The following is a 21,418-nucleotide window of genomic DNA, read 5'->3' on the forward strand; positions in this document are numbered from 1 at the left end:
TAAATTATATGCCAGAAATGGAAAGAAATAAAAAACACTTTCAGTGTTTGGCCACTAATTTAACTGTCATTTATACCAAAAACAATTTATTTTAGGCTTTAATTACTTTTTGTCTAGAGCTTTTCATTTAAAATACTGTATATTCATAGGAAACAATAGATGACATGCTACTAAATATCTGAAAGACTGTGCAGGGTAAGGCAGATAGTGATAAATAAGGTAGAATATGGGTTGGAATATCTTGCGTTTCCAGGAATGACAGGAATTACATGAGTCGTGAACTTGATTAGCTGTAATACAATGATAAAACTCAGGAAACAAAATCAAATTTCAAAAGCTTTAAATAAAGAAAGCATTTGTAATATTTAAGCTATTGATTGTCTTTCCCCATATTCCTGGCAGGACTAAACCCATTCATAACCCCCACTGACGCTGGGTCTGGACCAGTCTGACACATTTATTGAATAACATTAAAAACAAGACAATGCTGTGAGAATAACTGGAGGAAGAAAAGCCGCTCCCGGCATCCAAACAAAAAGTCTGCGGACTGAAATATTGAATGAACTCTATTCAATGCAAAGGCTCACTCTTAGGATCTGGAATGGAATAATTCATGAAGTGCTGGAGAAAACTGGATCCAGTAAAACCGGGAGGCACTTTTTGTCTTATTTGTGCTCTGTCACTGCATTGTTAACACAGTATATACAGTGCAGAACTGGTAAATAATGTAGGAATGTTTTGGTAACTATCTCCACAAACACTCAGGACTCCGTGCAAGTTTTAGACACCAGTGATCTGAGCCCCTGTAGTGCGTCCTAAGCTTTTATCCTTAATGGATTTTTTTCCTCTTACATTACTTTTTCTTTTATACTTTAAATAGTTGTATAACCAGTACTTTCACACCTTTACTATAGTAAAAAAACTTCTACAGAACTTTTTACAGTACAGAACTATTGTAGAGTTATGAATGTCAATACTTGTGTCACAATTTACTGATATAAGTATAAATTACTGCGTGTTTACATGCACAATTATAAATCTAATATTATTAATTCAAATTAATCACTTTACCTATTTTTGTCTCCAACTTCTCATAATTCACTCACTTTTTAGAGCCTAGCAGCATTTTAGTTTTTTATTATTATTTTATTTAGCAATATAAACTAGTCCTGTGCGATATGACGATAAATATCGTGTGGATGATAGAAAAGTGTCTATCGTGCTACTTACCTTCTATCGTCTCTAATGTTTCTTCTATCGTTTCTACAGTAATTTTGTCAATTATTCATGCAAATATATGAAGTAGGCTATTATGAAATGTATTGGTGTGGTCACTTTGCATGAACTCGTTTTAAATAAGTGATAATAAAGTAATCTTCACAAAAAAAGCTTCATAATGTGCTTTTGCAACATGACGCTGCTTTACGTTATTTGACGGACACGCGCAGGCACGCCGGTTTGCGAAATGCCTTACGTTATCAAACTCATGAGAGCTGAACAATGGAGACACATTGTTCTTTTGAAAAAAATGCCACTGCATCTACCTCATCTGTTTTCATTTGATACATATATATTGCTGCACTAAAAGGTAGTCATTCTCATTTGTGAAGTTTGGTTTAATGTCACTTTGAAATATGGTTGGAAAAAAGTAAGCAATGATATTATTTTGTCATATTTTTTTCAAAGAATAACTGAAAACATACTTAAATGTGGTATATCATGATATATATCGTTATCGTGATATAAAAAATTCCATATCGTGATATATGATTTTTCGTGTATCGCCCAGCACTACTATAAACATAGCATCGCTATTGTTGAGTCCAGATTAAGGTAATTTCTTTTTTATTTATGCTGATATATGGATTAAATCTCATAACTAACTTTCACTGTTTTACATATTCCTCTTTATGTTTATGACTATCATCCAAATTATGAATTTGATAAATTAGTGCTTAGTGATGTAAAATCAGATGAGCTGGTGATGGAATGTGGTGCTGGTTGGGGGCTCTCAGGAGAAATCTAGATCCAACTTTGTTCCAACTCTTAGAATAGAACAGAATAAACAATCTGAAAAAAAAATCAGTCCCTAAAACATCTGTAGAGAAGTAGCAAAGTTTGTTTCCTAAAAGGATTCAGAACCCGCTGACCAGCAGTGCTGAGATCCTGTAGCCTGACCTAAACAAGGCCCAAAATAAAACTATATTTCTACCTAAAAACATAGAACCAGAGCCCAGTACACAATATAGTTCCTAAGGTGTGCTTTTATCACATGTTTACTGTCTTTATATTTACTGAAATACGATTAAGGTTTACTTACTTTTACAAACACCCCCCTCCCATTACTTACCAGCTGAGCTGCCACTCCATACAGCCCACGCAGACCGCACACTGAGCACCGGCTGCAGAGCTCTGCTGTGGTTCTCCACTGAATAAATGAATAAATACATTTAAAATGTTCTTTTTTTCTGTCATGCAGAATCCTCGTATCTCCAAAACGGAAACTTCACAAAAGAAGGGAAAAAAATATTAAAATTCAACTAAAAGATTTGAAAGCATTTCTATTGGTGCATTTATGATGAAATTCTGACACAACTGGGACAGTTTTCCAGACAGGGATTAAACCTTGAACTACACAGTTTTGTGAATGAAGAATGTCCATTAAAAGGAAAATATTGTCTATGAAAAACCTGGGCATTTGGCATTTGATAAGCGGCCCTGTGCGTACTCATCTCAAAAATTTGACCGGACTTCACATCACTTGTTTAGGCCCAATATAGAATAGCTTTCCCTCATTAAACATTGAACAAATACTGAAAAACAAGTTAAGTAACTAAACTACAAACCAAATACCCATCGTTCTTTGTAAAAAGATAATATAATGCTGGTCTTTACTGCAAACACATGAACATTTTCTATTTATGTGCAGGTTGATTACGTAACAATGTACTACTGGTGTTTTATTTATTATGCCTACTTTACATTCTCTTTGCCTCATTGTAACATCTACTTTTACCAGTAACAACTTATCAAAATCATATAATAACTGCACAATTTTAAAGAGATAAAATTAAAATTGAGCCAAATAAAATCGGTTGGTCTGACCCACCAAAACAGTCCCAGGTCATCATGTGGCCCTTTGGGAAAATTAATTACCCACCCCTGGTCTATTACTAGGCTTAATTAGTGGTGGAAAAGAGAATTCTGCAGAATTATATTTGCATATATGATTTATATTTATGTTTTATAATTGTGCTTCATCATTCCTTAATCATGTTGGCGCATTGATATGGTTTAACTTTATTTGTTTAAACATGGTTTAAATATATTTGGGTCATGGAAAAAGAAGTAGTATTAACAAACTAGTAGAACATAAGCATTGCACCCTACCTTACACCCTGTGCAAGACATGTGGCGATGCTCATTGCTATCTTACACCTTACACTTCATCTACATTGTTTAAATGGTAATGATGCTTGTTAATATATATCTATACTGATTGTTGTGATAGTCTTGATGTGAGGTGTGTTCAGCTAAATGTCTAGCGTATTGCTATCTTAGCAACGGAAAACACAGGTTCACCACTGACTGAAATTTACCAAGACAGATGTCATCAGTCAGACATTCATTGTTGTTCACTGTTGCATTTTGGCAGTGCATTGTTACAGGCACATCCTCAATGCACATACACATCCGCTTGTTACACAAACCTATATATGCAGCAGTGCACAAACCCATAGTGCATGCCTGTTGCCAGCTATGCAAACATTTACATCAACAAAAACAGAATGATTGAGCGTGAACAAGCAGGTCAGTTTGCTGTGGTGAAAAGATAACAATCCACCAAAGTCAGAGTGCACCTGGCTCTTAAAGGCAATGGCAAGTGACACACTGATTGTTTTTTTTTTTTTCACGTTATGCCTAAAACACTCCCATGATTAATTAAAAGAATTAAGACATTAATTTAGCATATTTTGAGCTGCACAATGCGTACTTTTCCCGTCATTATGATAGCAAAGACACATTGACATACCTTAAATCATGCTGTGTGGTGCGTGTAGGTCCCACTGTGTTAATTTTTTGCCATTCTGGACTTGTGGAATGTTTATCCTGCACTTGTCCTTTATATTGAGTTAAAATCTCTTGATGAATGGACTAATACAAGTATCAAATGAAGAACACTGTACTGACATGCGGCAGGTATGTGTCTCATCTCCTGCATTGAATATGGATGTGATTTCGGCCAGAGTTATTTTCTGTCTTTCTCAAAGACAATTTTAGCCAGACACTGCCAATCATAATCATTACCAACCACTATCAGGCTTCACTCCAACTCTGATCATTCGAGTCATCTAGCTTGGCTTTGGCTTGGCTTTTGCTTTGGCTCACTTATTGCGTTCCCAAATAACATTACTGCTATCCCATGACTTTTGACATGTCAGTGTATGACATTGTTTAAAAATATGACTTAAACTTAACTCAGAAAGTTATTCAGTTGTTTTTACTAATAAATGAAAGGGATTAGGAACATGATATCACACTTTAGCCTATAAACACCAAAACAGTGTTCTCAGCATAGCCGGTTTTAAATAACTGGAACTACATTACCTCAACTAAACACATGGTAAAAGTAGCAGATCTACAAAGCAGAAGTCAGCAGAAGTCAGATTTTGCCTTCACCAAAAATATTTCAGCATTACATTAGTATAATACATGCTTATTAAATACAGAAACAGCTACATTACATTCCCAGTGTGAAAAAAATGTGGAGGAGCTCTATTTTCAGTAGAGGATGAGTCACACTTAGGTGATGAAATTAGAGCTGACTCTCTGATTCACATAATGCCGTGCTCTGTGTGATCCCTGTGTGTGTGTGTGTGTGTGTGTGTGTGTGTGCGCGTGTGCTGGCTTTTTATGATTGCAGGTAAGATGTTTAAGTCGCTGGACCTATCTCTCATAGTGGAGTTCATGCTGATGTTCTACAAGGACAAACCCATTGATTGGCTGCTGGACCACATCATGTGGGTGAAGGTGTGCAACCCGGAGAAGGATGCGGTATGTTCTGTTTCTTTCTCTGTTCATCTCTCTCTCTCTCTCTGTCTCTCTCTCTCTCTCTCTCTCTCTCTCTCTCTCTCTCTCTTAGTTCTTCTCCACACTGAGTCACTCAATTATACTCATGAGCATTGCGTGATCATTAGTCATTATTAAGCATAATGTTGTAATTACTTCAGTCTAGACTGATTTGTCACTGGAGTCAGTCTCTATCATCTTTCTCTTTCCATCTCTCTCTCATCCTCTCTCTCCTTCTCCTTCTACAGCTATCTTTGAGGATGTGCTTTTACCTTCTTTTTCCACCTACTTCTTCCACTTATAATATCTGACCACTTACTTCATGACCTCTACATTTATTCAAAACATCTCTTTATACAGTATCAATCAAAGGTTTGGAGACACTTCCTCATTCAGTGTTTTTATTTTTAGTTCCTATATTATTAAATTAACGCTGAAGTCAGGAACAGACTATGAAGGAACACATGAAGAGTCATTTAGTAACTTAAAGGTGTTGCACAAGCCAAAACAAACAAAAAAAACCTGGAAGGCTCCAAATGGTCTAGCGGACTAAAGCTGATGCATGGCGGAACAACACGTGCTGCTTTTGCAACTTGTGCTGCTATCCTCGGTGGACCACAGTTGATTCATTTTCATTAATTCAGCTGCTTCTGCTGCTCTTAGCTGTGAATGGAGGTGAGGTTTGTTAACAGCTTTGCCCCGGAGACGCTTCAACGCCCCGCCCTTTGGACGCTCGTATCACAGGTTCGCTGGTTCCAGACCAGCAAGATTGTGGGGCCAGAACGGCACCGGCTTTTCTGGCCGAGAACCCATGATTTTGCGATGGAAACGTTCGGGAACCGTTCGGGAACTTGGCACCAGCACCGGCCCTATGCTTGTGAAACAGTGCCTATGGTGCTATGGAGCACATGGCTAGCAAAACAAACAAAAGACTGGAAAAACCTGAAGACTGACAAGCGACAGGACAAAGTGACAAAATGCAGGATTAAAAAATCCCCTACTATAGAGGAGCTTGGTTAGATTTAGCATATACTGTAAGTGATCACATGTGACGCATTTGACAAATATTCCACTGTTCCTCAATAGCCAGTCAGATACAGTGTATAGATATCACAAACTAGTGTTTAGCATTCTCCTCCAAGTGTGTTGAGATGATTGACAGCTCTGTGTGGGTGGTTATCTGACAAGTTGCAGGATTCGTGCACATCAGAGGAGACATGTGACAGATTTGATGCACTTATCAGTTGTAACATTTTTGAATACAGCACCTGCAAAGATGAATCATTTAAAACAGGTGTGGAATAAAATACTAATTGAGTCTGTTACAAACAGACTCTAACAAAATGCAGCTGTTTGGCTCCTGTAGAGATCCTGAGTCATTTTTGTGTGTGTGTGATTTTGACAGAAACACTGCGACAGGCAGAAGGCGAACCTGCGGATCCGCTTCAAGCCCTCGCTCTTCCAGCATGTGGGAACACACTCGTCTCTTGCTGGAAAGATTCAGAAACTCAAGGTGAGTTTGCATGGTGTACTTGTCACTTTAACTCATTTAAATCTGCACCCAGAGCTGTTATAGTGTGTGTTCACATCTACAATGGCCACAGGAAATAGCAGTGTGTTGGGAGCTTTCTGTGTGTTGGGTGTGTGTTTTATGTTACTATATAAAAGCAGCCCTGTGCTGCCTGTGTTGTTGGATGAACTGTGATTGTTTAAGATTGCTTGTAGGACACAGTTCATACCCATACACCAACTAATTTACATAATTATCTAACCAGCCAATCATGTGCCAGCAGTGCAGTGCATTAAAACGTGCAGATATAGGCCAGCAGCTTCAGGTAATGTTCACACTAACCATCAGAATGAGGGAATCTTTCTTCACCTTCACCTTATTGATAAAAGAGGTCAACAGAAAATGATCAGCTGGTTTGGGCTGATGAACTGCTGCAGTCCCAACAAACTGAATCCCATTGTAAATGTTAAAACAAATTGAATATACCCAACCTCTGTTGTGTCAAAGTCCAGGCTTTGTGGAGATTTTGGTAATGGTGTGAGGAAAGTTTATATATTTAAAAAGAAAATCGTTTGAATGCCACAGACAAGTATTGTTGCTGACCATGTGCATTATTTCATGGCCATAAGTTAGCCATCTTCTAATGGCATAATGATAATGATCCACTCCAATTGATTTCTTGAACATGTCAATAAGTTCTGGGTTCTTCAGTGGCTTTCCAGTTTGCAGGTGTTGCTGAAAATTCTTCAGCAACTGCATGAGACAATCATGTCATCATGAACCAGAATCTCAAAAGGATGATTCCAACATCTTGTTAAATCCATGCCCTGAAGAACTAAAGCTGTGAGCAGAGGAAGGCCCCACTATGAGCGGGAGGTCGCAGGTTTGAACCCCAGCTCATGGCACTCTCTCCCACATCACTACAAGGTGATGTCCGCAGCAAAGGGCGTCTGTGAGCTGATGTACCGGAACCGAGTCGCTGCGCTGTCCTCCGAGCGTGCTGGCTGCTACTCGGCAATGCCGAGTGTGTTGGGGCTTTACTAGTGATAGTGATATTCGTATGTTGTTGGCTGTTCTAAATTGGGGAGAAAATGGGAAAAATTAAAAATAAAGTTATTTTTAAAAAATAGAGAGCTTGTATAGAGATCAGGCCAAAAAAAAAACAGCCCAAACATACCTGAACCCGATTTAAACCAGGCATTTTTTAGAAGTAGGTCTATTATTTATGAAAAGTGTAACACACAGCTCTGCAGTTGGTTTATTTGATTATTACATTCTAACTTTTGCAACTTTTTTACGATCATAGTGTGTTTTGTTACTTTGCCCTATTGTAATTAACACGCCATGAGTTTATAAAAAATAGCATTTAAACATGTAGACCTATGTCACTGACAATTTTCTTGAGCCTAAACCGACAGGGCATGAGAAAACTGGTGCGAAATCTCAGCCCAAGGCCAAGTTTGGGTTGTACATTTGATCAGGCACAAAATTTAAACTCTATTTCACATACAATATATTGTATGTTGGAATATTTCTTGTTTTTTTATTCCGTCACCTACATAGCATTCAGAAGTATTGTATATGTTCAATTTAAAGGCTTTAGTGAAGAGGACCTGCTGAAATGGGATAAAGAATGGTGTACTAAAAAAAACACATCCAGTGAGTGCCAGTATTGTGGAGAGGTCAACAGAGAAAGTTTAGAATGGTTTGAGGTAACTGATGGGCTGCTTTAAGCCAGACAATCACAGTTATGGTGAGCAGAAGAGCAGCTAAGAATATACAACACACAGCACAACACCACGTTACACAGAAAGCTGAGGCTGCAGTGGGCCCTATCATGTCCAGATAGATAGATATTCTGCTCTGATGAATTTGAATTTCTGCTGAAATGTTAGGATTATGAATTAATGCCAACAGCATTAACAGTATATTGTCTTGTATCAACAGTTCAGGCCTGTGTAAAATACAACTGGATGCATGGCTGAATTGCCTAAGGCCAGTTTCACACACATTTTATACCTGCATGGTCTGAGCATCACAGGATGTCTTGCTTGCGTTTCAGCATCCATGTTAACAGGTTATAGCATTCACTGTAGCATTCACAGATTATAGTATATTCACTACCAAGCCTTCAGAAGCTCCTGTGCGAATGTGGGTACTCTGGGAAATAGATAAAAAGACACAGATGTGATATTTGTTCTCTATATCCTCCTGCTGCCTGGCTGAGAGAATCACTGCAGTGGTCAGTGCCTGAGTGACCCCATGTATTATTGATTCAGCTTTCCTCTGTGGGCCGCCTGCTGATCAGAAGAATCTTAACCTGTGTGGTGAAGCTTACCATACTCTGCAACCCACAACCCCTCATCTCTCTCATCCTTCCTCTAGCTATCATTTTATTCTTATTTACCCTCTTTATCTCTGCCTCTATATTTATCACCTCTGTCTGCTCGTCTGCTATCTTTGTTTTTCTGTTTTATGCTTCAGGTGTTTCTTCCTGTCCTCCACTTCTATCTTGTCCACAAAATATGACCACTCTCTTTTTATCTCTCCTTCTGTCCGTTCTTTATTGGCCTGGCTATAATAAGTAACAGTGTCTGTAAATCATACAGAGAATCCATCTGTTAATCAGTCAGTACACAACCACAGATATCTGTGAATCTTCAACCATCAGCCATAACATTAACACCACCTGCTGGCTTCTACTCTTACATTCTAAATACTCCTTCATGGCCAGTTTAGCTGGTGTATAGGCAATGAGTGTAAAAATAAGAAGAGAAGGTGGTGTTAATGTAATGGCTGATCGTGTATTCATACAAAGTAAAATTTTTAAATGTTTTACAGTATTTAAAAAAGCTACTTACATTGGGACTTTATTATACATATGTAAAATGTGTATACTTACTATGAACAGTTTGTGGCAGCATTTCCAAATGGAAGTAAATGGGGCAACATTTTATTTGATATATACAATATATATGATATAATAATATTTAGAATTGTAAAAAAAGTCCTAGGTAGACTATTTTGCCATAAGTATCCACTCATCTGTGATTTGTCGCTTAGCCATGGAAACCCATTCTATATACTCTACACTCTACGGTTCTTGAGCTAATCTGAGGGCCACATGAAGTTTGAAGGTCTGTAGTGATTAAAAGTTAGTAACATCTGCACAACATGTGCCTCAGCGTCCTCTGATCAAACCCTGTTATTATATGTTGACAGAACGAGTTGCTTTCATTCCTAGTCACTTCCACTGTGTAATATCACTGACGGTTGGCTTTGGAATATTGAGTAGTGAGGAAAGCACTCCTGTCTCTTCTACACTCAGCTCGGCCTGTGATCTCCAGACTACAATGCCCAGAATGCATCACACAATCACATCACTCTTGTTGCTGATCACAACATGACAATGCACACGGCACTACCTGGGAGTCAATCAACCGGATATTGAAATCACATGTCCTGAGGCCTACTAAAGCCTCACGCACACCTCACTCCTTGCTAAGTATTGATAGATTATCCATGTACAACACATTTCTCCTTGCCTGTGTTAACTCTCGTTGTCGATCCTGTTTTTGTATTTACTAACCTTGATTTTTAATTGCTCTCTGATATTGCCTTGCCTGTGTATAATCAATGGATTTTTATGGTATGATTTTCCTCTCTTGCTGTTGTTTACTGGTGATGATCTTGCCTGTTTTGGCTACCCTCCTGTCCAATTACTCATTAAATAAAATATATGTGTGTTTGCATCTGCGAGTGTCTGAATACTCTCCAGCCATGACACCACGCTGGAATTCACTGAACTCCTGAGAGTGACCCATTCTTTCATCCTTTTTAGGAGAAGTAGTTTGTATCTCCGAGTGTTTGGTTTTATACACCTGTGGCCATGGAAATGATTGGGACACAAGGTTACTGTAACGGCAGACAGATAGGAGTGACGAGTAAAAGGCAAAGACTGGTTTATTTACAGAGTGATAAACAGGATAATACAGCCAGATAACAGGATAAGCAACACTCACACCGAAAACAGGAGATGTAGTAGGGAAAACAGTCCAAGATCCGAAACCAGAAAGACAGTCCAACGATGTAACAAATCCGATAAGAGCAAAGACAAAAGGCAAAATCTGTGATACAGAAAAAAGGGTCATAACAAAAGGGCAGACAGAAAAAGGTTTGGAAAAACGCTCAGTACGCAACACGAGTCAACAATACCTCGCAAAGTACAGACACCAACAGAAACCTATATATACAAAACCTAGAATTACTATGAACCGGAACAACTTAGAACACAGGTGACTCTGAACGGGGGAGCGTAACGCGATTGGGAGAAGGTGAGCGGCTGACGGTGACGTCATCGCCAGTGCGTTTTCGGGAAGTGGAGTTCGGGAGTGTGGAAGGAGAGCATTGTGGCGTGACAGTCAGTGATTTGGATGGGTGATTGAATACTTTTGGCAATATAATGTATAAGCACTATACGCAGGGCAAGTGTTTTTGTTCTGCACAAATATAGTGAGAAAAACAGAAATGTTAAAAAATGTTAATTAGCTTGTTAGGGCTATGAATTATATGAATATTATTATATATTAATATGAATTATGAATATTACAGTCAAAATTATGACAGGGGAAAGGTAAGGAAGTGTTTAGAGCTTTTTAAACACCAGTTGCTCAATTTTGAATGTCACTTTTCTTGTGCATTTTTGGAAGAGTGTTTATTCGATTTTTGCAGCAGAAAAACTGTGCTTTCCAGAGGCATGGCATTTCACCATGCGGGAAATTCTGCAAAGAAAAAGCCGTTCTTATAGGGGAAGTTTTTTTCTCCACAGTTTAGATGCCCATTCAACCCACCTACTCATTAGGAATGACCATTTGCCATCATAAATACTAACTATACAAGGTGTCCAAAACTATTGCTGTGGGGCATTATTACTTTTGTTTGTATTTTGAAACCATAAAAGATTATCTTTAACTTTATGCCTGGTCAATCTCTTGCATGCCAAAGAGTGTGAGTCCCCAAATGTTTAATTTAGGCTCTGTATCTCTCTCCCTCTATCTTTCTCTTTCTCTTTCTGCAGGATAAGGACTTTGGGAAGCAGACTCTCCATAAAGGTCATGCTAACCCGTTAGCAGAGGTCACCACCAGTCTGAAGACGTACCAGCACTTCACCCTGGAGAAGGCATACCTCGGGGAAGATTTCTTCTGGGCGTTCACGCCGGTGGCTGGAGACTTCATACGCATCCGCTTCTTTACTCCTGTCCGCATAGAGAGGTGAGCATTCACACTACACACACACACACTACACTCCCATACACACATTTAAAAGAACAGTGAGGTATTTGAAGCTAAAATGGGGTATGTGTGAGAAAAAGGGTCAACTTTTTACTATTTCTGTAGATAAACAGCACAAACTCTGAATAACGGTTCATACCATATAAAATAGGGTATAAATAGGGACTTCCAAGTTTATTTAAAGTTATCTATTCACTAGATTCTATGTTTGAAAGTTTTCTTTCCACCTTAAATACAGCATTCTCTGTAACTGCTGCTGTGAATTTAAGGTGGAAGAGGAAATGTAGCTATATCAAGGCATATTACTTTAAAGACATTACTTAATGCATTGATTACATGCATCTTTTTTAACAAAGAAATTAACAAAGGACAGTTGTGGGTTCCTTTGGTAGTGTGTTAAGCCATCCTGCCATGATTTCTGATAACTCTCCATTTGGAGTGTGCCTCTGAAAATGTTTTATTTGGAAGAAAACATTAAGCCCTAAGACATCACCCTATCTCCCAACAAAAATGGACCACTTGCATACAGCAAGGGTTAGCTCTCTTTTCAGCTGGGCTACTATTGGCTAAAGTGTGTCCATTTAAGAATTGGGTCAGAATTCATCTCACACTACAGGTGTCCCTCAAGCATGTACAAAAATATCAGTTCAGAAGCACAGTCTAAATGTTTAGGATAGACTCTTAGCTGCTTTTTAATGCTACCATATTATACATACATATTATAATCACTTCCAATTCCCTTCCCAATCAGGATAATCTGTTGGCAGGGCAAATCGGGTTTGAAATTAAGTCATTTGCATTTCGCATAAACATTTATAAAGCTCACACAGACACCTCTCTAACCACAATCACCCACAGCTCTTCAGCTAAGTTTAGATCTGGCAACTGTAAAGGTCATAACTTCTGATTTACATCACCTTCATTCTCATCAAACCATTCAGTGACCCCTCCTGCCCTGTGCATGGGTTTTTACCCTGATTTTTACCCTGAACAGTTGAGTCCCATCCGGATATACATGTTTCATCACAGGATAAAGGTGATCAATCAGAGTAGCTATGTATTGATCTGCAGTGACCTTTCCCTTTAAAGGGACAAGTGGTCTCAAACCATGCCAGCAGAAATCCATTTCAGAAGCAGCGCATTGTGTTGCTGTTCAGGTGGAGAGAATGCTCCCCTAGAACGTATTTATTGCTTCAGGAATCCAATAACATTTTCATTGTGTGAGAGCAGGGTTAATTTTGCTCCCTCTGAGCACCGGAAGCTTGATGGCAAAGCTGCATGAGTGACGGTTTGAACCGGCGACCTCCTGCTCATAGTGGCAGCGCTTTAGACCGCTGGACAACTGGGCACCCCTTTAGACTGTTTTTACTTAAAACATGGTTCAACCATAAAACATTTAAAGGACAAATCCATTGTGAAATTGACTTGGGGTGTAGTGAAACATGATAATGAATGAGAACTATTGTTGGGTAGCCTACCTTGATTCATCCTAAAAATTCTGAAATACAACACTTTTAGCCGATGCTTCCAACAGGCTTACAATGCTAGCAATAGAGGCATGCAAAGAAATCACTATTTTTACATCATTAACAAAGAAATCACTATTTTTACATCATTAACAAAGAAATCTCTATGTTTACATCATTAACAAAGAAATTACTATTTTTACAGCATTAACACACTCTTAGCTCCACACTCTATTGGTAGAATTCCAATGGCCCTGACATTTAAAATTAGGCACTAAGAAATTACTAACATTGTTTATACACACATTACCTTCAGGTAGTTGTGCAGCACTGCTATCTTGCAATTAACTCATAATTCGACTGACAAGCACGGACAAATAGATAGGAAAGGGGGAACAGATTGCTAATTTAATATACTGAAAATGCATAAATATTTTTGTCACATATTAGCCTGTGTCTGTCCTGTGTTTTTTCCTCTTTTGGTTCTCTGTGCTTCTGCCCTCTGTTTTCCTGTTTTGTGTTCCCAGCCATGTGCTTTTTTGAGCACATGGCATTGTTTTGTTATTGTCCTGCCTCCGCCCTAGCCCCGCCCTAGCCGTTAGTAATCTCACAGGTGTTCTTCACCCTCCTTGTGTATTTAAGCCCCTCTGTTTCAGTGTTCAGTGTGGAGTCTTTTGTGTGCTACCTTGCTGTGTATGTGTCAGGTTGGTTTTTGATTCTAGTATTACTGTTTTCTTAGTTTTTGATTACTCTTTGATATCATCTTTGTTATTTTAGTTATTTCAGTCTTGTATTCTTGTTTTGTGTTTTCTCGTGTTTGCTTTCTGTTTTATTTGCTGTAGTTTTCTGTTTTATGTTATTAAAGTTATAATCTGCACTTACCATCCTCTCCACCCTCATTCGTGACAATTATAGAGATATTTCCAACAACAGCTGGAACTCCTGCATTTCTACAGAATTCATTGTAGGTGCTATTCCCCTATCGTTAGTATTGTGAATGTTGTGGGAGCATCAGCTAAAAGCACTGTATTAAGGAATGCACAAAGCCAATTTAACACGGAACAAAGGAAAGGAGGCGGGCTATTTGACAAAAGCTCATGCTCGTTATCATGATTCACAACACCTCAAGTTCTTTTTTTTAGACCAGAGTACTCCTTAAATATGAACTGACCAGATATTTTAACACAAATACAGAAGAAGCTTTTGAAAGTGGGCGTGGCAGAATAAGATGGATAAAGCTAATGTAGCTAAATAGTGCCTGTCAATCTGCAATATGTTAATGGGTGGGATTAACACATTAAGCAGATTGTGGACAGTCAGTCTCTTAACGTTCTTACAGGAAAAATTGGCAAGTGCAAGAATCTTTGAAGGCACTTTAAAATGGTCAGATGGTGATGGCTAGACAACTGGGTCAGAACACCCACCAAACATCAGGCAGGTCTTGTAGGGTATTTCTGGTATGCAGGGGTCAGAACCTACCAAAAGTGGTTCAAAGAAGGTCAGCCAGTTAAAATGTGTGAAGGTCGTTGCCCCACACCAGTCATTGTTTATATTTAAGGATCTCCTGCTAACGTTTTGGAGCCATATAGCACAGGACAGGTCTTGTGGGGTCCAGTTCTTAATGGGTCAGAGCTGTTTTGGACCTACACAATATTCGGCAGATGGTTTTAATGTTATGGCTGATTACTGCATGCATATGAATTAACTTGTATAGAGCAAATATGCATAGAGTTTAACCCACAGCTGTGTCATCATCTGTTTTTTTCTATTACGATTTTCACGCTGAGCTGTGTAGAAATGAACAGTATTTTTGTATCTCATTCAGGTATACTCACACACACACACACACACATGCACTCAAGCACTAAACACCCCCTCTCATGCTCTCTATTGTAGTCTGACTCACTTCTACAAGCCGGCTCCATGCTTGACCCGTTGCTCAGCCTCATTTGAACAAAGCCTACAGCATTAAGCTCTACTCTCTGCTCCATTTAGATGGCAGCAATGCACACATACCTTTCTGAGCCTAATGGAAAGTTTAGATACATTTCAGGCCTAATGGAGGAGTAATTGAAGCTAGTGAGAATAGAAACATCTGCCGATCACTCTAGCAGCCGCTCCAGGAGGAGGTTCAGGAGTCTAGCTCTCAGTGTGATTAGGGGAAAGTGATATTCCAGCTGCAGAGAGAGCTATCCGCGAGTCAGATCGTAGCCGTAGGGTTTAGAGGAGAGCTGGAAATCTGAATCACCTAGGAGACTATGAGGCTATGGGAGATATCTACTGTATCTGAGACTGTGAGAGGTGTACCTGACATCACATAGACATCACAGTCTATGTCTGTTTATAAGAACACTGAATATTTCCAAGAATAGAAAAGATAGCTAAATTTTAGCTAAACACCTAGACCTGTGTTGATTAGTGCTTTTGTTTGCATGATATATTGTCCCAAAAATAATTGTGATAAACTATATTATTGGCATTTTAAGACCATTTTATGTCACTAATAAAATAATTATACACTATTATAATAATGCAATTATTCCCTTTTAATAACTATTAAAATGTTATTGTTACTATTAAACTATAACTATTAAAATGTATAAATATATTATTAACATTGTTTTTTTTTATTCATGTTTAAGTTAAATTCAAGTTAGTGGATTCTCCTTTCTAAGACAAGCATACATAATAATTTCAAGGTCAGTCAATGATTAAAATCATGTCCATATATCGTTTTGATGACAAAATTATAATGTTACCTGGGTAACGAATTGTTAGTAATTACATTTTAGTTTAAAGGACCTATATCCATTATTCTCAGCAACCAGACCTAATGCCAAATGTGGAGCAGTAGAACTGTTATCTTTTATAATGTGATGGTAATCTTCCAACAACCTGACCTTAATAATACTCTCGTTACTGAATGCAACCAAATCCTCACAACAATGCTCCAAAATTTAAAATATGTCAAAGAATTCCCTGGGCAGTAGAGACATTTACTTCAACAAAAGAAGAGTTAACTCTGTTTTAATACCCTTAATTTGAGAAAAAAACTTTTTTTTACCCATGTAGTTAATAGAAATGACCTCTTATTGTGCTTATTGATCCAGTACTTTTGCTCATTTTTAACACAGTTTAGTTTGAATCTCTTCTTAAGAAATCTGGAATTGTTTCCAAATTGTTTAATCAGAATCATGGACTTCTAATGTTTCTTATGGCAGCGTTTTTCACTGGGAGATCCACTGTGTATTTCAGTGTGTATGAAGTCAAACTTGCCGTTTGTACTGAATGAAACAAGAACTGTGCCCAAAACTGCTCCTAATTCACTATACTCTGACATGCCAAAAGTCGTGGGACCGGAAGTAGCATTGCGTCCCAAGATTTCATCTCCTATGATGTTTCATCGTTACCACTTACTGCACTGTACAGGCCTCGAATTTAGATATAGGATACATACTGCTATCCCGTGACTTTAGGCATGTCAGTGTATGTTACACATACATGTCATATCTGGTCTGATGTGAATATCTCGTCTATGTCATTCCAGTCTAGGGTTGGATCAATATCGTGATATATCGTATAATTTTCCTTTGCAATATATTATTAATACATTTTGATATTTTTATTGAAGCCTAGGTGCTCTAAACTTCCTAAGACTTGCTCCTTAGTGGGTCAATTGGACTAAAGTTACTGCTTCATTACTCCACATGGTGGCACTAATCAAAAGAATAGGATAAACCTGCGATGAAGTATATTAGTTAATAAATTCTGTGAAACTGACACCAATAAATCCAACATTTCTGGTATTTGCTTAATTAAAAGTATTTAGTCCTCTTTAGTTACACAGATGGCATAAAGTATTGTAGAGACTTGTGATATATCAAGTATCGCAGAATCAATATATTGGACAATGTATCATGATAATATTGTATTGTAAGATGCCCTGTGATTTCCACCCTTATTCCTGTGCTGGCTGTTTGTAGTGGTTGAATGTTTTTTATTCTAGGTTGTTGTTAGTAGTAGTTTGGTAAAATTGCAGAGGTACAGATTGTATGCCATGCTGATCAGCCAATCAGAACATTCTCTGGTGAAGCACCACTGCAGTGCTTATGTGTGACTTCTGTTTTTCTAACCGTAATGTTTTGTTCTTTGTTTTGTGTTTGTGTGTGTGTGGCGCAGGTATTTCTTCCGCAGTGGGAACATTGAGCACCCCGGAGACAAACTCTTCAACACTACAGTGGAGGTGCTGCCGTTTGATGTGAGTGTATATATTTGTGTGTGTGTGTGTGTGTGTGTGTGTGTGTGAGAGAATGTGTGCCTTTGAATTCTCTCACACTCAAACAGGAAACTCCACAGCACACACACACACCTGCAGTACAAATGGCCTCAGGGCAGCCACGGCCTGCTTCAGGGAGCTTCTCCCAGCTCCAGGCTTTTCAGCCCTTGCTTTAATCTGTAAACCCCCGTGGCACAACACGCAAGCCATGTTTTTCGGTGTGGGCAAGTTAACCCTGTAACAACTCAAGTGGACACTGGGGCATATCTGTATTTCCGGCTTTTGTTTTTGTATTTTTTTTATTTATTGTATATTACACTATTAATAATGTTTATATTAGTGGAAGTACTGTATTTTTTTGGACTATAAGGCACACTATCAATGTTTGTCAATTTTCTGGTCTATGTTCAAGATGCACCGGATTGTAAGGCACATAAAAACAACACTAGTAAGAATGTCTACATCGAATTGAGCAAAGGGGTCGCCATGCTAAGTAAACAAAACTGTAATTCTTAAAAAAAAACATTTTCTTTTAAAGTCAAACGAGCACTGGATGTTAGATGCTAGATTTCTCTTTGTTTATTTGGGTGAGTAAAGCGCTTCTGTTTATTTACAGTAAGATTAGAATTATAGTATTTTGTCCAAGGGTGAGCACTAGCTGTGGTTAGCAGCGCTACCCATCCCCAGTTAGCAGTGCTAGCTATCCCCGGTTAGCAGCAGAGCCAGCTGCTGTTAGCAGTGCTAGCCAGTCATGGTTAGCAGCGCTACCAAGCCCCAGTTAGCAGCGCTACCCAGCCCTGTTTAGGAGTGTTAACAGCATTGCCAGTCCGAGTAAGCAGCATAGCCAGCCCCAGTTAGCAGCATAGCCAGCCCCAGTTAGTATCGTACTCAGCCACGGTTAACAGTGCTACCCAGCCCCAGTTAGTAGCGCTACTCAGCCCCAGTTAGTATCGTACTCAGCCACGGTTAACAGTGCTACCCAGCCCCAGTTAGTAGCGCTACTCAGCCCCGGTTAGCAGCGCTACCCAGCCCCGGTTAGTATCGTACTCAGCCACGGTTAGCAGTGCTACCCAGCCCCAGTTAGCAGCGCTACCCAGCTCCAGTTAGTATCGTACTCAGCCACGGTTAGCAGTGCTACCCAGCCCCAGTTAGTAGCGCTACCCAGCCCCAGTTAGTATCGTACTCAGCCACGGTTAACAGTGCTACCCAGCCCCAGTTAGTAGCGCTACTCAGCCCCGGTTAGTATCGCTACCCAGCCCCAGTTAGTATCGTACTCAGCCACGGTTAACAGTGCTACCCAGCCCCAGTTAGCAGCGCTACCCAGCCCCGGTTAGTATCGTACTCAGCCACGGTTAGCAGTGCTACCCAGCCCCAGTTAGTAGCGCTACCCAGCCCCAGTTAGCAGCTCTAACTCCACTATACACTGTAATTCATCTGAGCTTCTTTCAACCAGACCGGTAAAATTCATACGTAAGGCACACTAGATTTTAGCCACACTGACGATTTTTGGGAAAATTAAAGAATTTTAGGTGCTTCTTATAGTCTGAATAATATGGTAATCTACTGTTGTGGACACTGATCATAAAGTAATTAACTATGCTAGCCCATCATTCACACATTCACCTTATTTACAGCTACTCAGAGGATTTATAACTAGCTTTCAAACACAGCACAAAAAGATGGGTGTGTTGCAGAGACACCACATAGCTGGCTAACTTACACTGTATTGCACCTGGTGATGTAAGGCATGGATGGAGCTGCTCAGCCATAAAAAAACATTCCTTTAACTTCTCTATGCACTGTTCTTGAGTTTATCAGAAGATGAAGTTTGGAGGCTTGTTGCGGTCGATCTCTGCACAGTATGCACATTTCTTTCACTCCCAGTCGCCTCCACTTTGTTATAACATCACTGACAGTTAACAGTAGAATATTAAGTAGTGAAAAAATTCCTTGACTGGACTTGTTGCACAGGTAGCTTCCTATCTGTTACTGTGCTGAAATTCCCTGAGCTCCTGAAAGTAACCCATTCTTTTCATTAATGGTAGTAGAAGCAGTCTGCTTGCCTAGGTGCTTGCTTTTATACACCTGTGGCCATGAAAGTGTTTGGAACCTAAGTTCAGTGATTTGGATGGGTGAGCAAATACTGCATCTGTGGGTTAAGGAGCTAAATATAAAACATGCACACAATGGATTGTGTGAATGTTTTAAATATACAGGGGTTGGACAATGAAACTGAAACACCTGTCATTTTAGTGTGGGAGGTTTCATGGTTAAATTGGAGCAGCCTGGTGGCCAATCTTCATTAATTGAACATTGCGCCAGTAAGAGCAGAGTGTGAAGGTTCAATTAGCAGGGTAAGAGCACAGTTCTGCTCTAAATATTGCAATGCACACAACGTTAAGGGTGACATACCAGAGTTCAAAAGAGGACAAATTGTTGGTGCACATCTTGCTGGCGCATCTGTGACCAAGACAGCAAGTCTTTGTGATGTATCAAGAGCCACAGTATCCAGGGTAACGTCAGCATACCCACCAAGAAGGATGAACCACATCCAACAGGATTAACTGTGGACGCAGGAGGAAGCTGTCTGAAAGAGATTTTCGGGTGCTAACCCGGATTGTATCCAAAAAACATAAAACCACAGCTGCCCAAATCACTTTGGGCAGCTGTGGTTTTAATGTGCACCTCAACTCTCCTGTTTCCACTAATAAATTATTGTGGTCATTGTCCAACCCCAGTAGCTTCTCCAGATATAGCTCCTTTTCTGGTGGTGGATTAGTAAAATATATATAAATTATGGAGTTAAATGGAGCTTCTCAACACTCAATCCCAAATCTGTCATTTGTTTGAACAGAGTCTGCCCTGAAATTACCTAAATGGTTTCTATGTGGCTGCTGTGGTATTTCAGGGGGTTGGCAAGGTGTTGCAAAGTGGTTTCTAAACGGTTGATGTACTAGGCCATGTGGTTGCTATATGGTATTGAAGTGATTGTAGGGTGGTTGCTGTGGAATCTCAGATGGTTGCTATGGGGTTTCAAAGTGGTTCCTATGGTGTTGTTTTGTGGTTGATCTGGTTTTCCAGGTGGTTGCTGTGGTGTTGCTAAATACTTGCTATCATTCATTGTGCTATAATGATTATTTAATTTACAACAAAATAAGAGCAAAAGTGTAACGGGACAGCAATGCAAATAGAGCGTAAGAATTACCTCAGGATTGCTGCTATGTTTATTTTTTACTCCCTAATGGATATCTCCACCAGGGTGGACTCAAGTGCAGACCAGATTACCACAATGTCAAAATAAATACAAAAAACTTGATAAACAAAAGTAAAGAGTGGTGACAAGAATGGGGTTGCATTTCACACTGTGAAATGCTTGAATGCAAACTGCTCGTAGGGGTTGTGGTGTGTTTTTCAGAGTGAGGGAATTTATTTGAGGAGAAACAAAATGGCTGCAGCACTGCTGCAACTTAGACAAAGGAGAAGGAAAAGGGCGGGAAAACGAGAACAAAGGCGCCAAACAAACTAAAGGGAAAGTCGATCAAACCGCTGGCTCTCGGTTTGTATTGAGGAACTCAAATACGGATACTAAGGAAAGAGGAAAAGGAGTATCTTTTACACATCTTTTAAGCGCCCCCTTACAAAAAGAATAGGCATACATTCATTAAAATGAATGTTTCTAAAGGGTACTTCAGTAAATCTCATGTATAGAACCATAATACCTCAGTTTATCATTTAAATGCTTGTGTTGTCTGTGATGACTAACCTCTGATGGTTCTTTAAAGACCGACGATATATTGTTCTTTA

At 39.2% G+C, this 21,418-nt stretch overlaps 1 protein-coding gene across 1 annotated transcript in view; it reads left to right on the plus strand.

The window, feature by feature from the left end:
- The window catches only part of mgat4b (alpha-1,3-mannosyl-glycoprotein 4-beta-N-acetylglucosaminyltransferase B), a 212,697-nt gene that overhangs the window by 177,048 nt on the left and 14,231 nt on the right, over positions 1-21,418 (plus strand). Inside the window, exons 9-12 of the mRNA XM_049484199.1 lie at positions 4,925-5,055; positions 6,476-6,583; positions 11,658-11,851; positions 17,518-17,596. Coding sequence (XP_049340156.1) covers positions 4,925-5,055; positions 6,476-6,583; positions 11,658-11,851; positions 17,518-17,596 — 512 coding nt within the window. The remainder of the gene's footprint in view (positions 1-4,924; positions 5,056-6,475; positions 6,584-11,657; positions 11,852-17,517; positions 17,597-21,418) is intronic.

Source organism: Astyanax mexicanus, chromosome 10 (genome assembly GCF_023375975.1).
Source record: "Astyanax mexicanus isolate ESR-SI-001 chromosome 10, AstMex3_surface, whole genome shotgun sequence".
NCBI lineage: Eukaryota > Metazoa > Chordata > Actinopteri > Characiformes > Acestrorhamphidae > Astyanax > Astyanax mexicanus.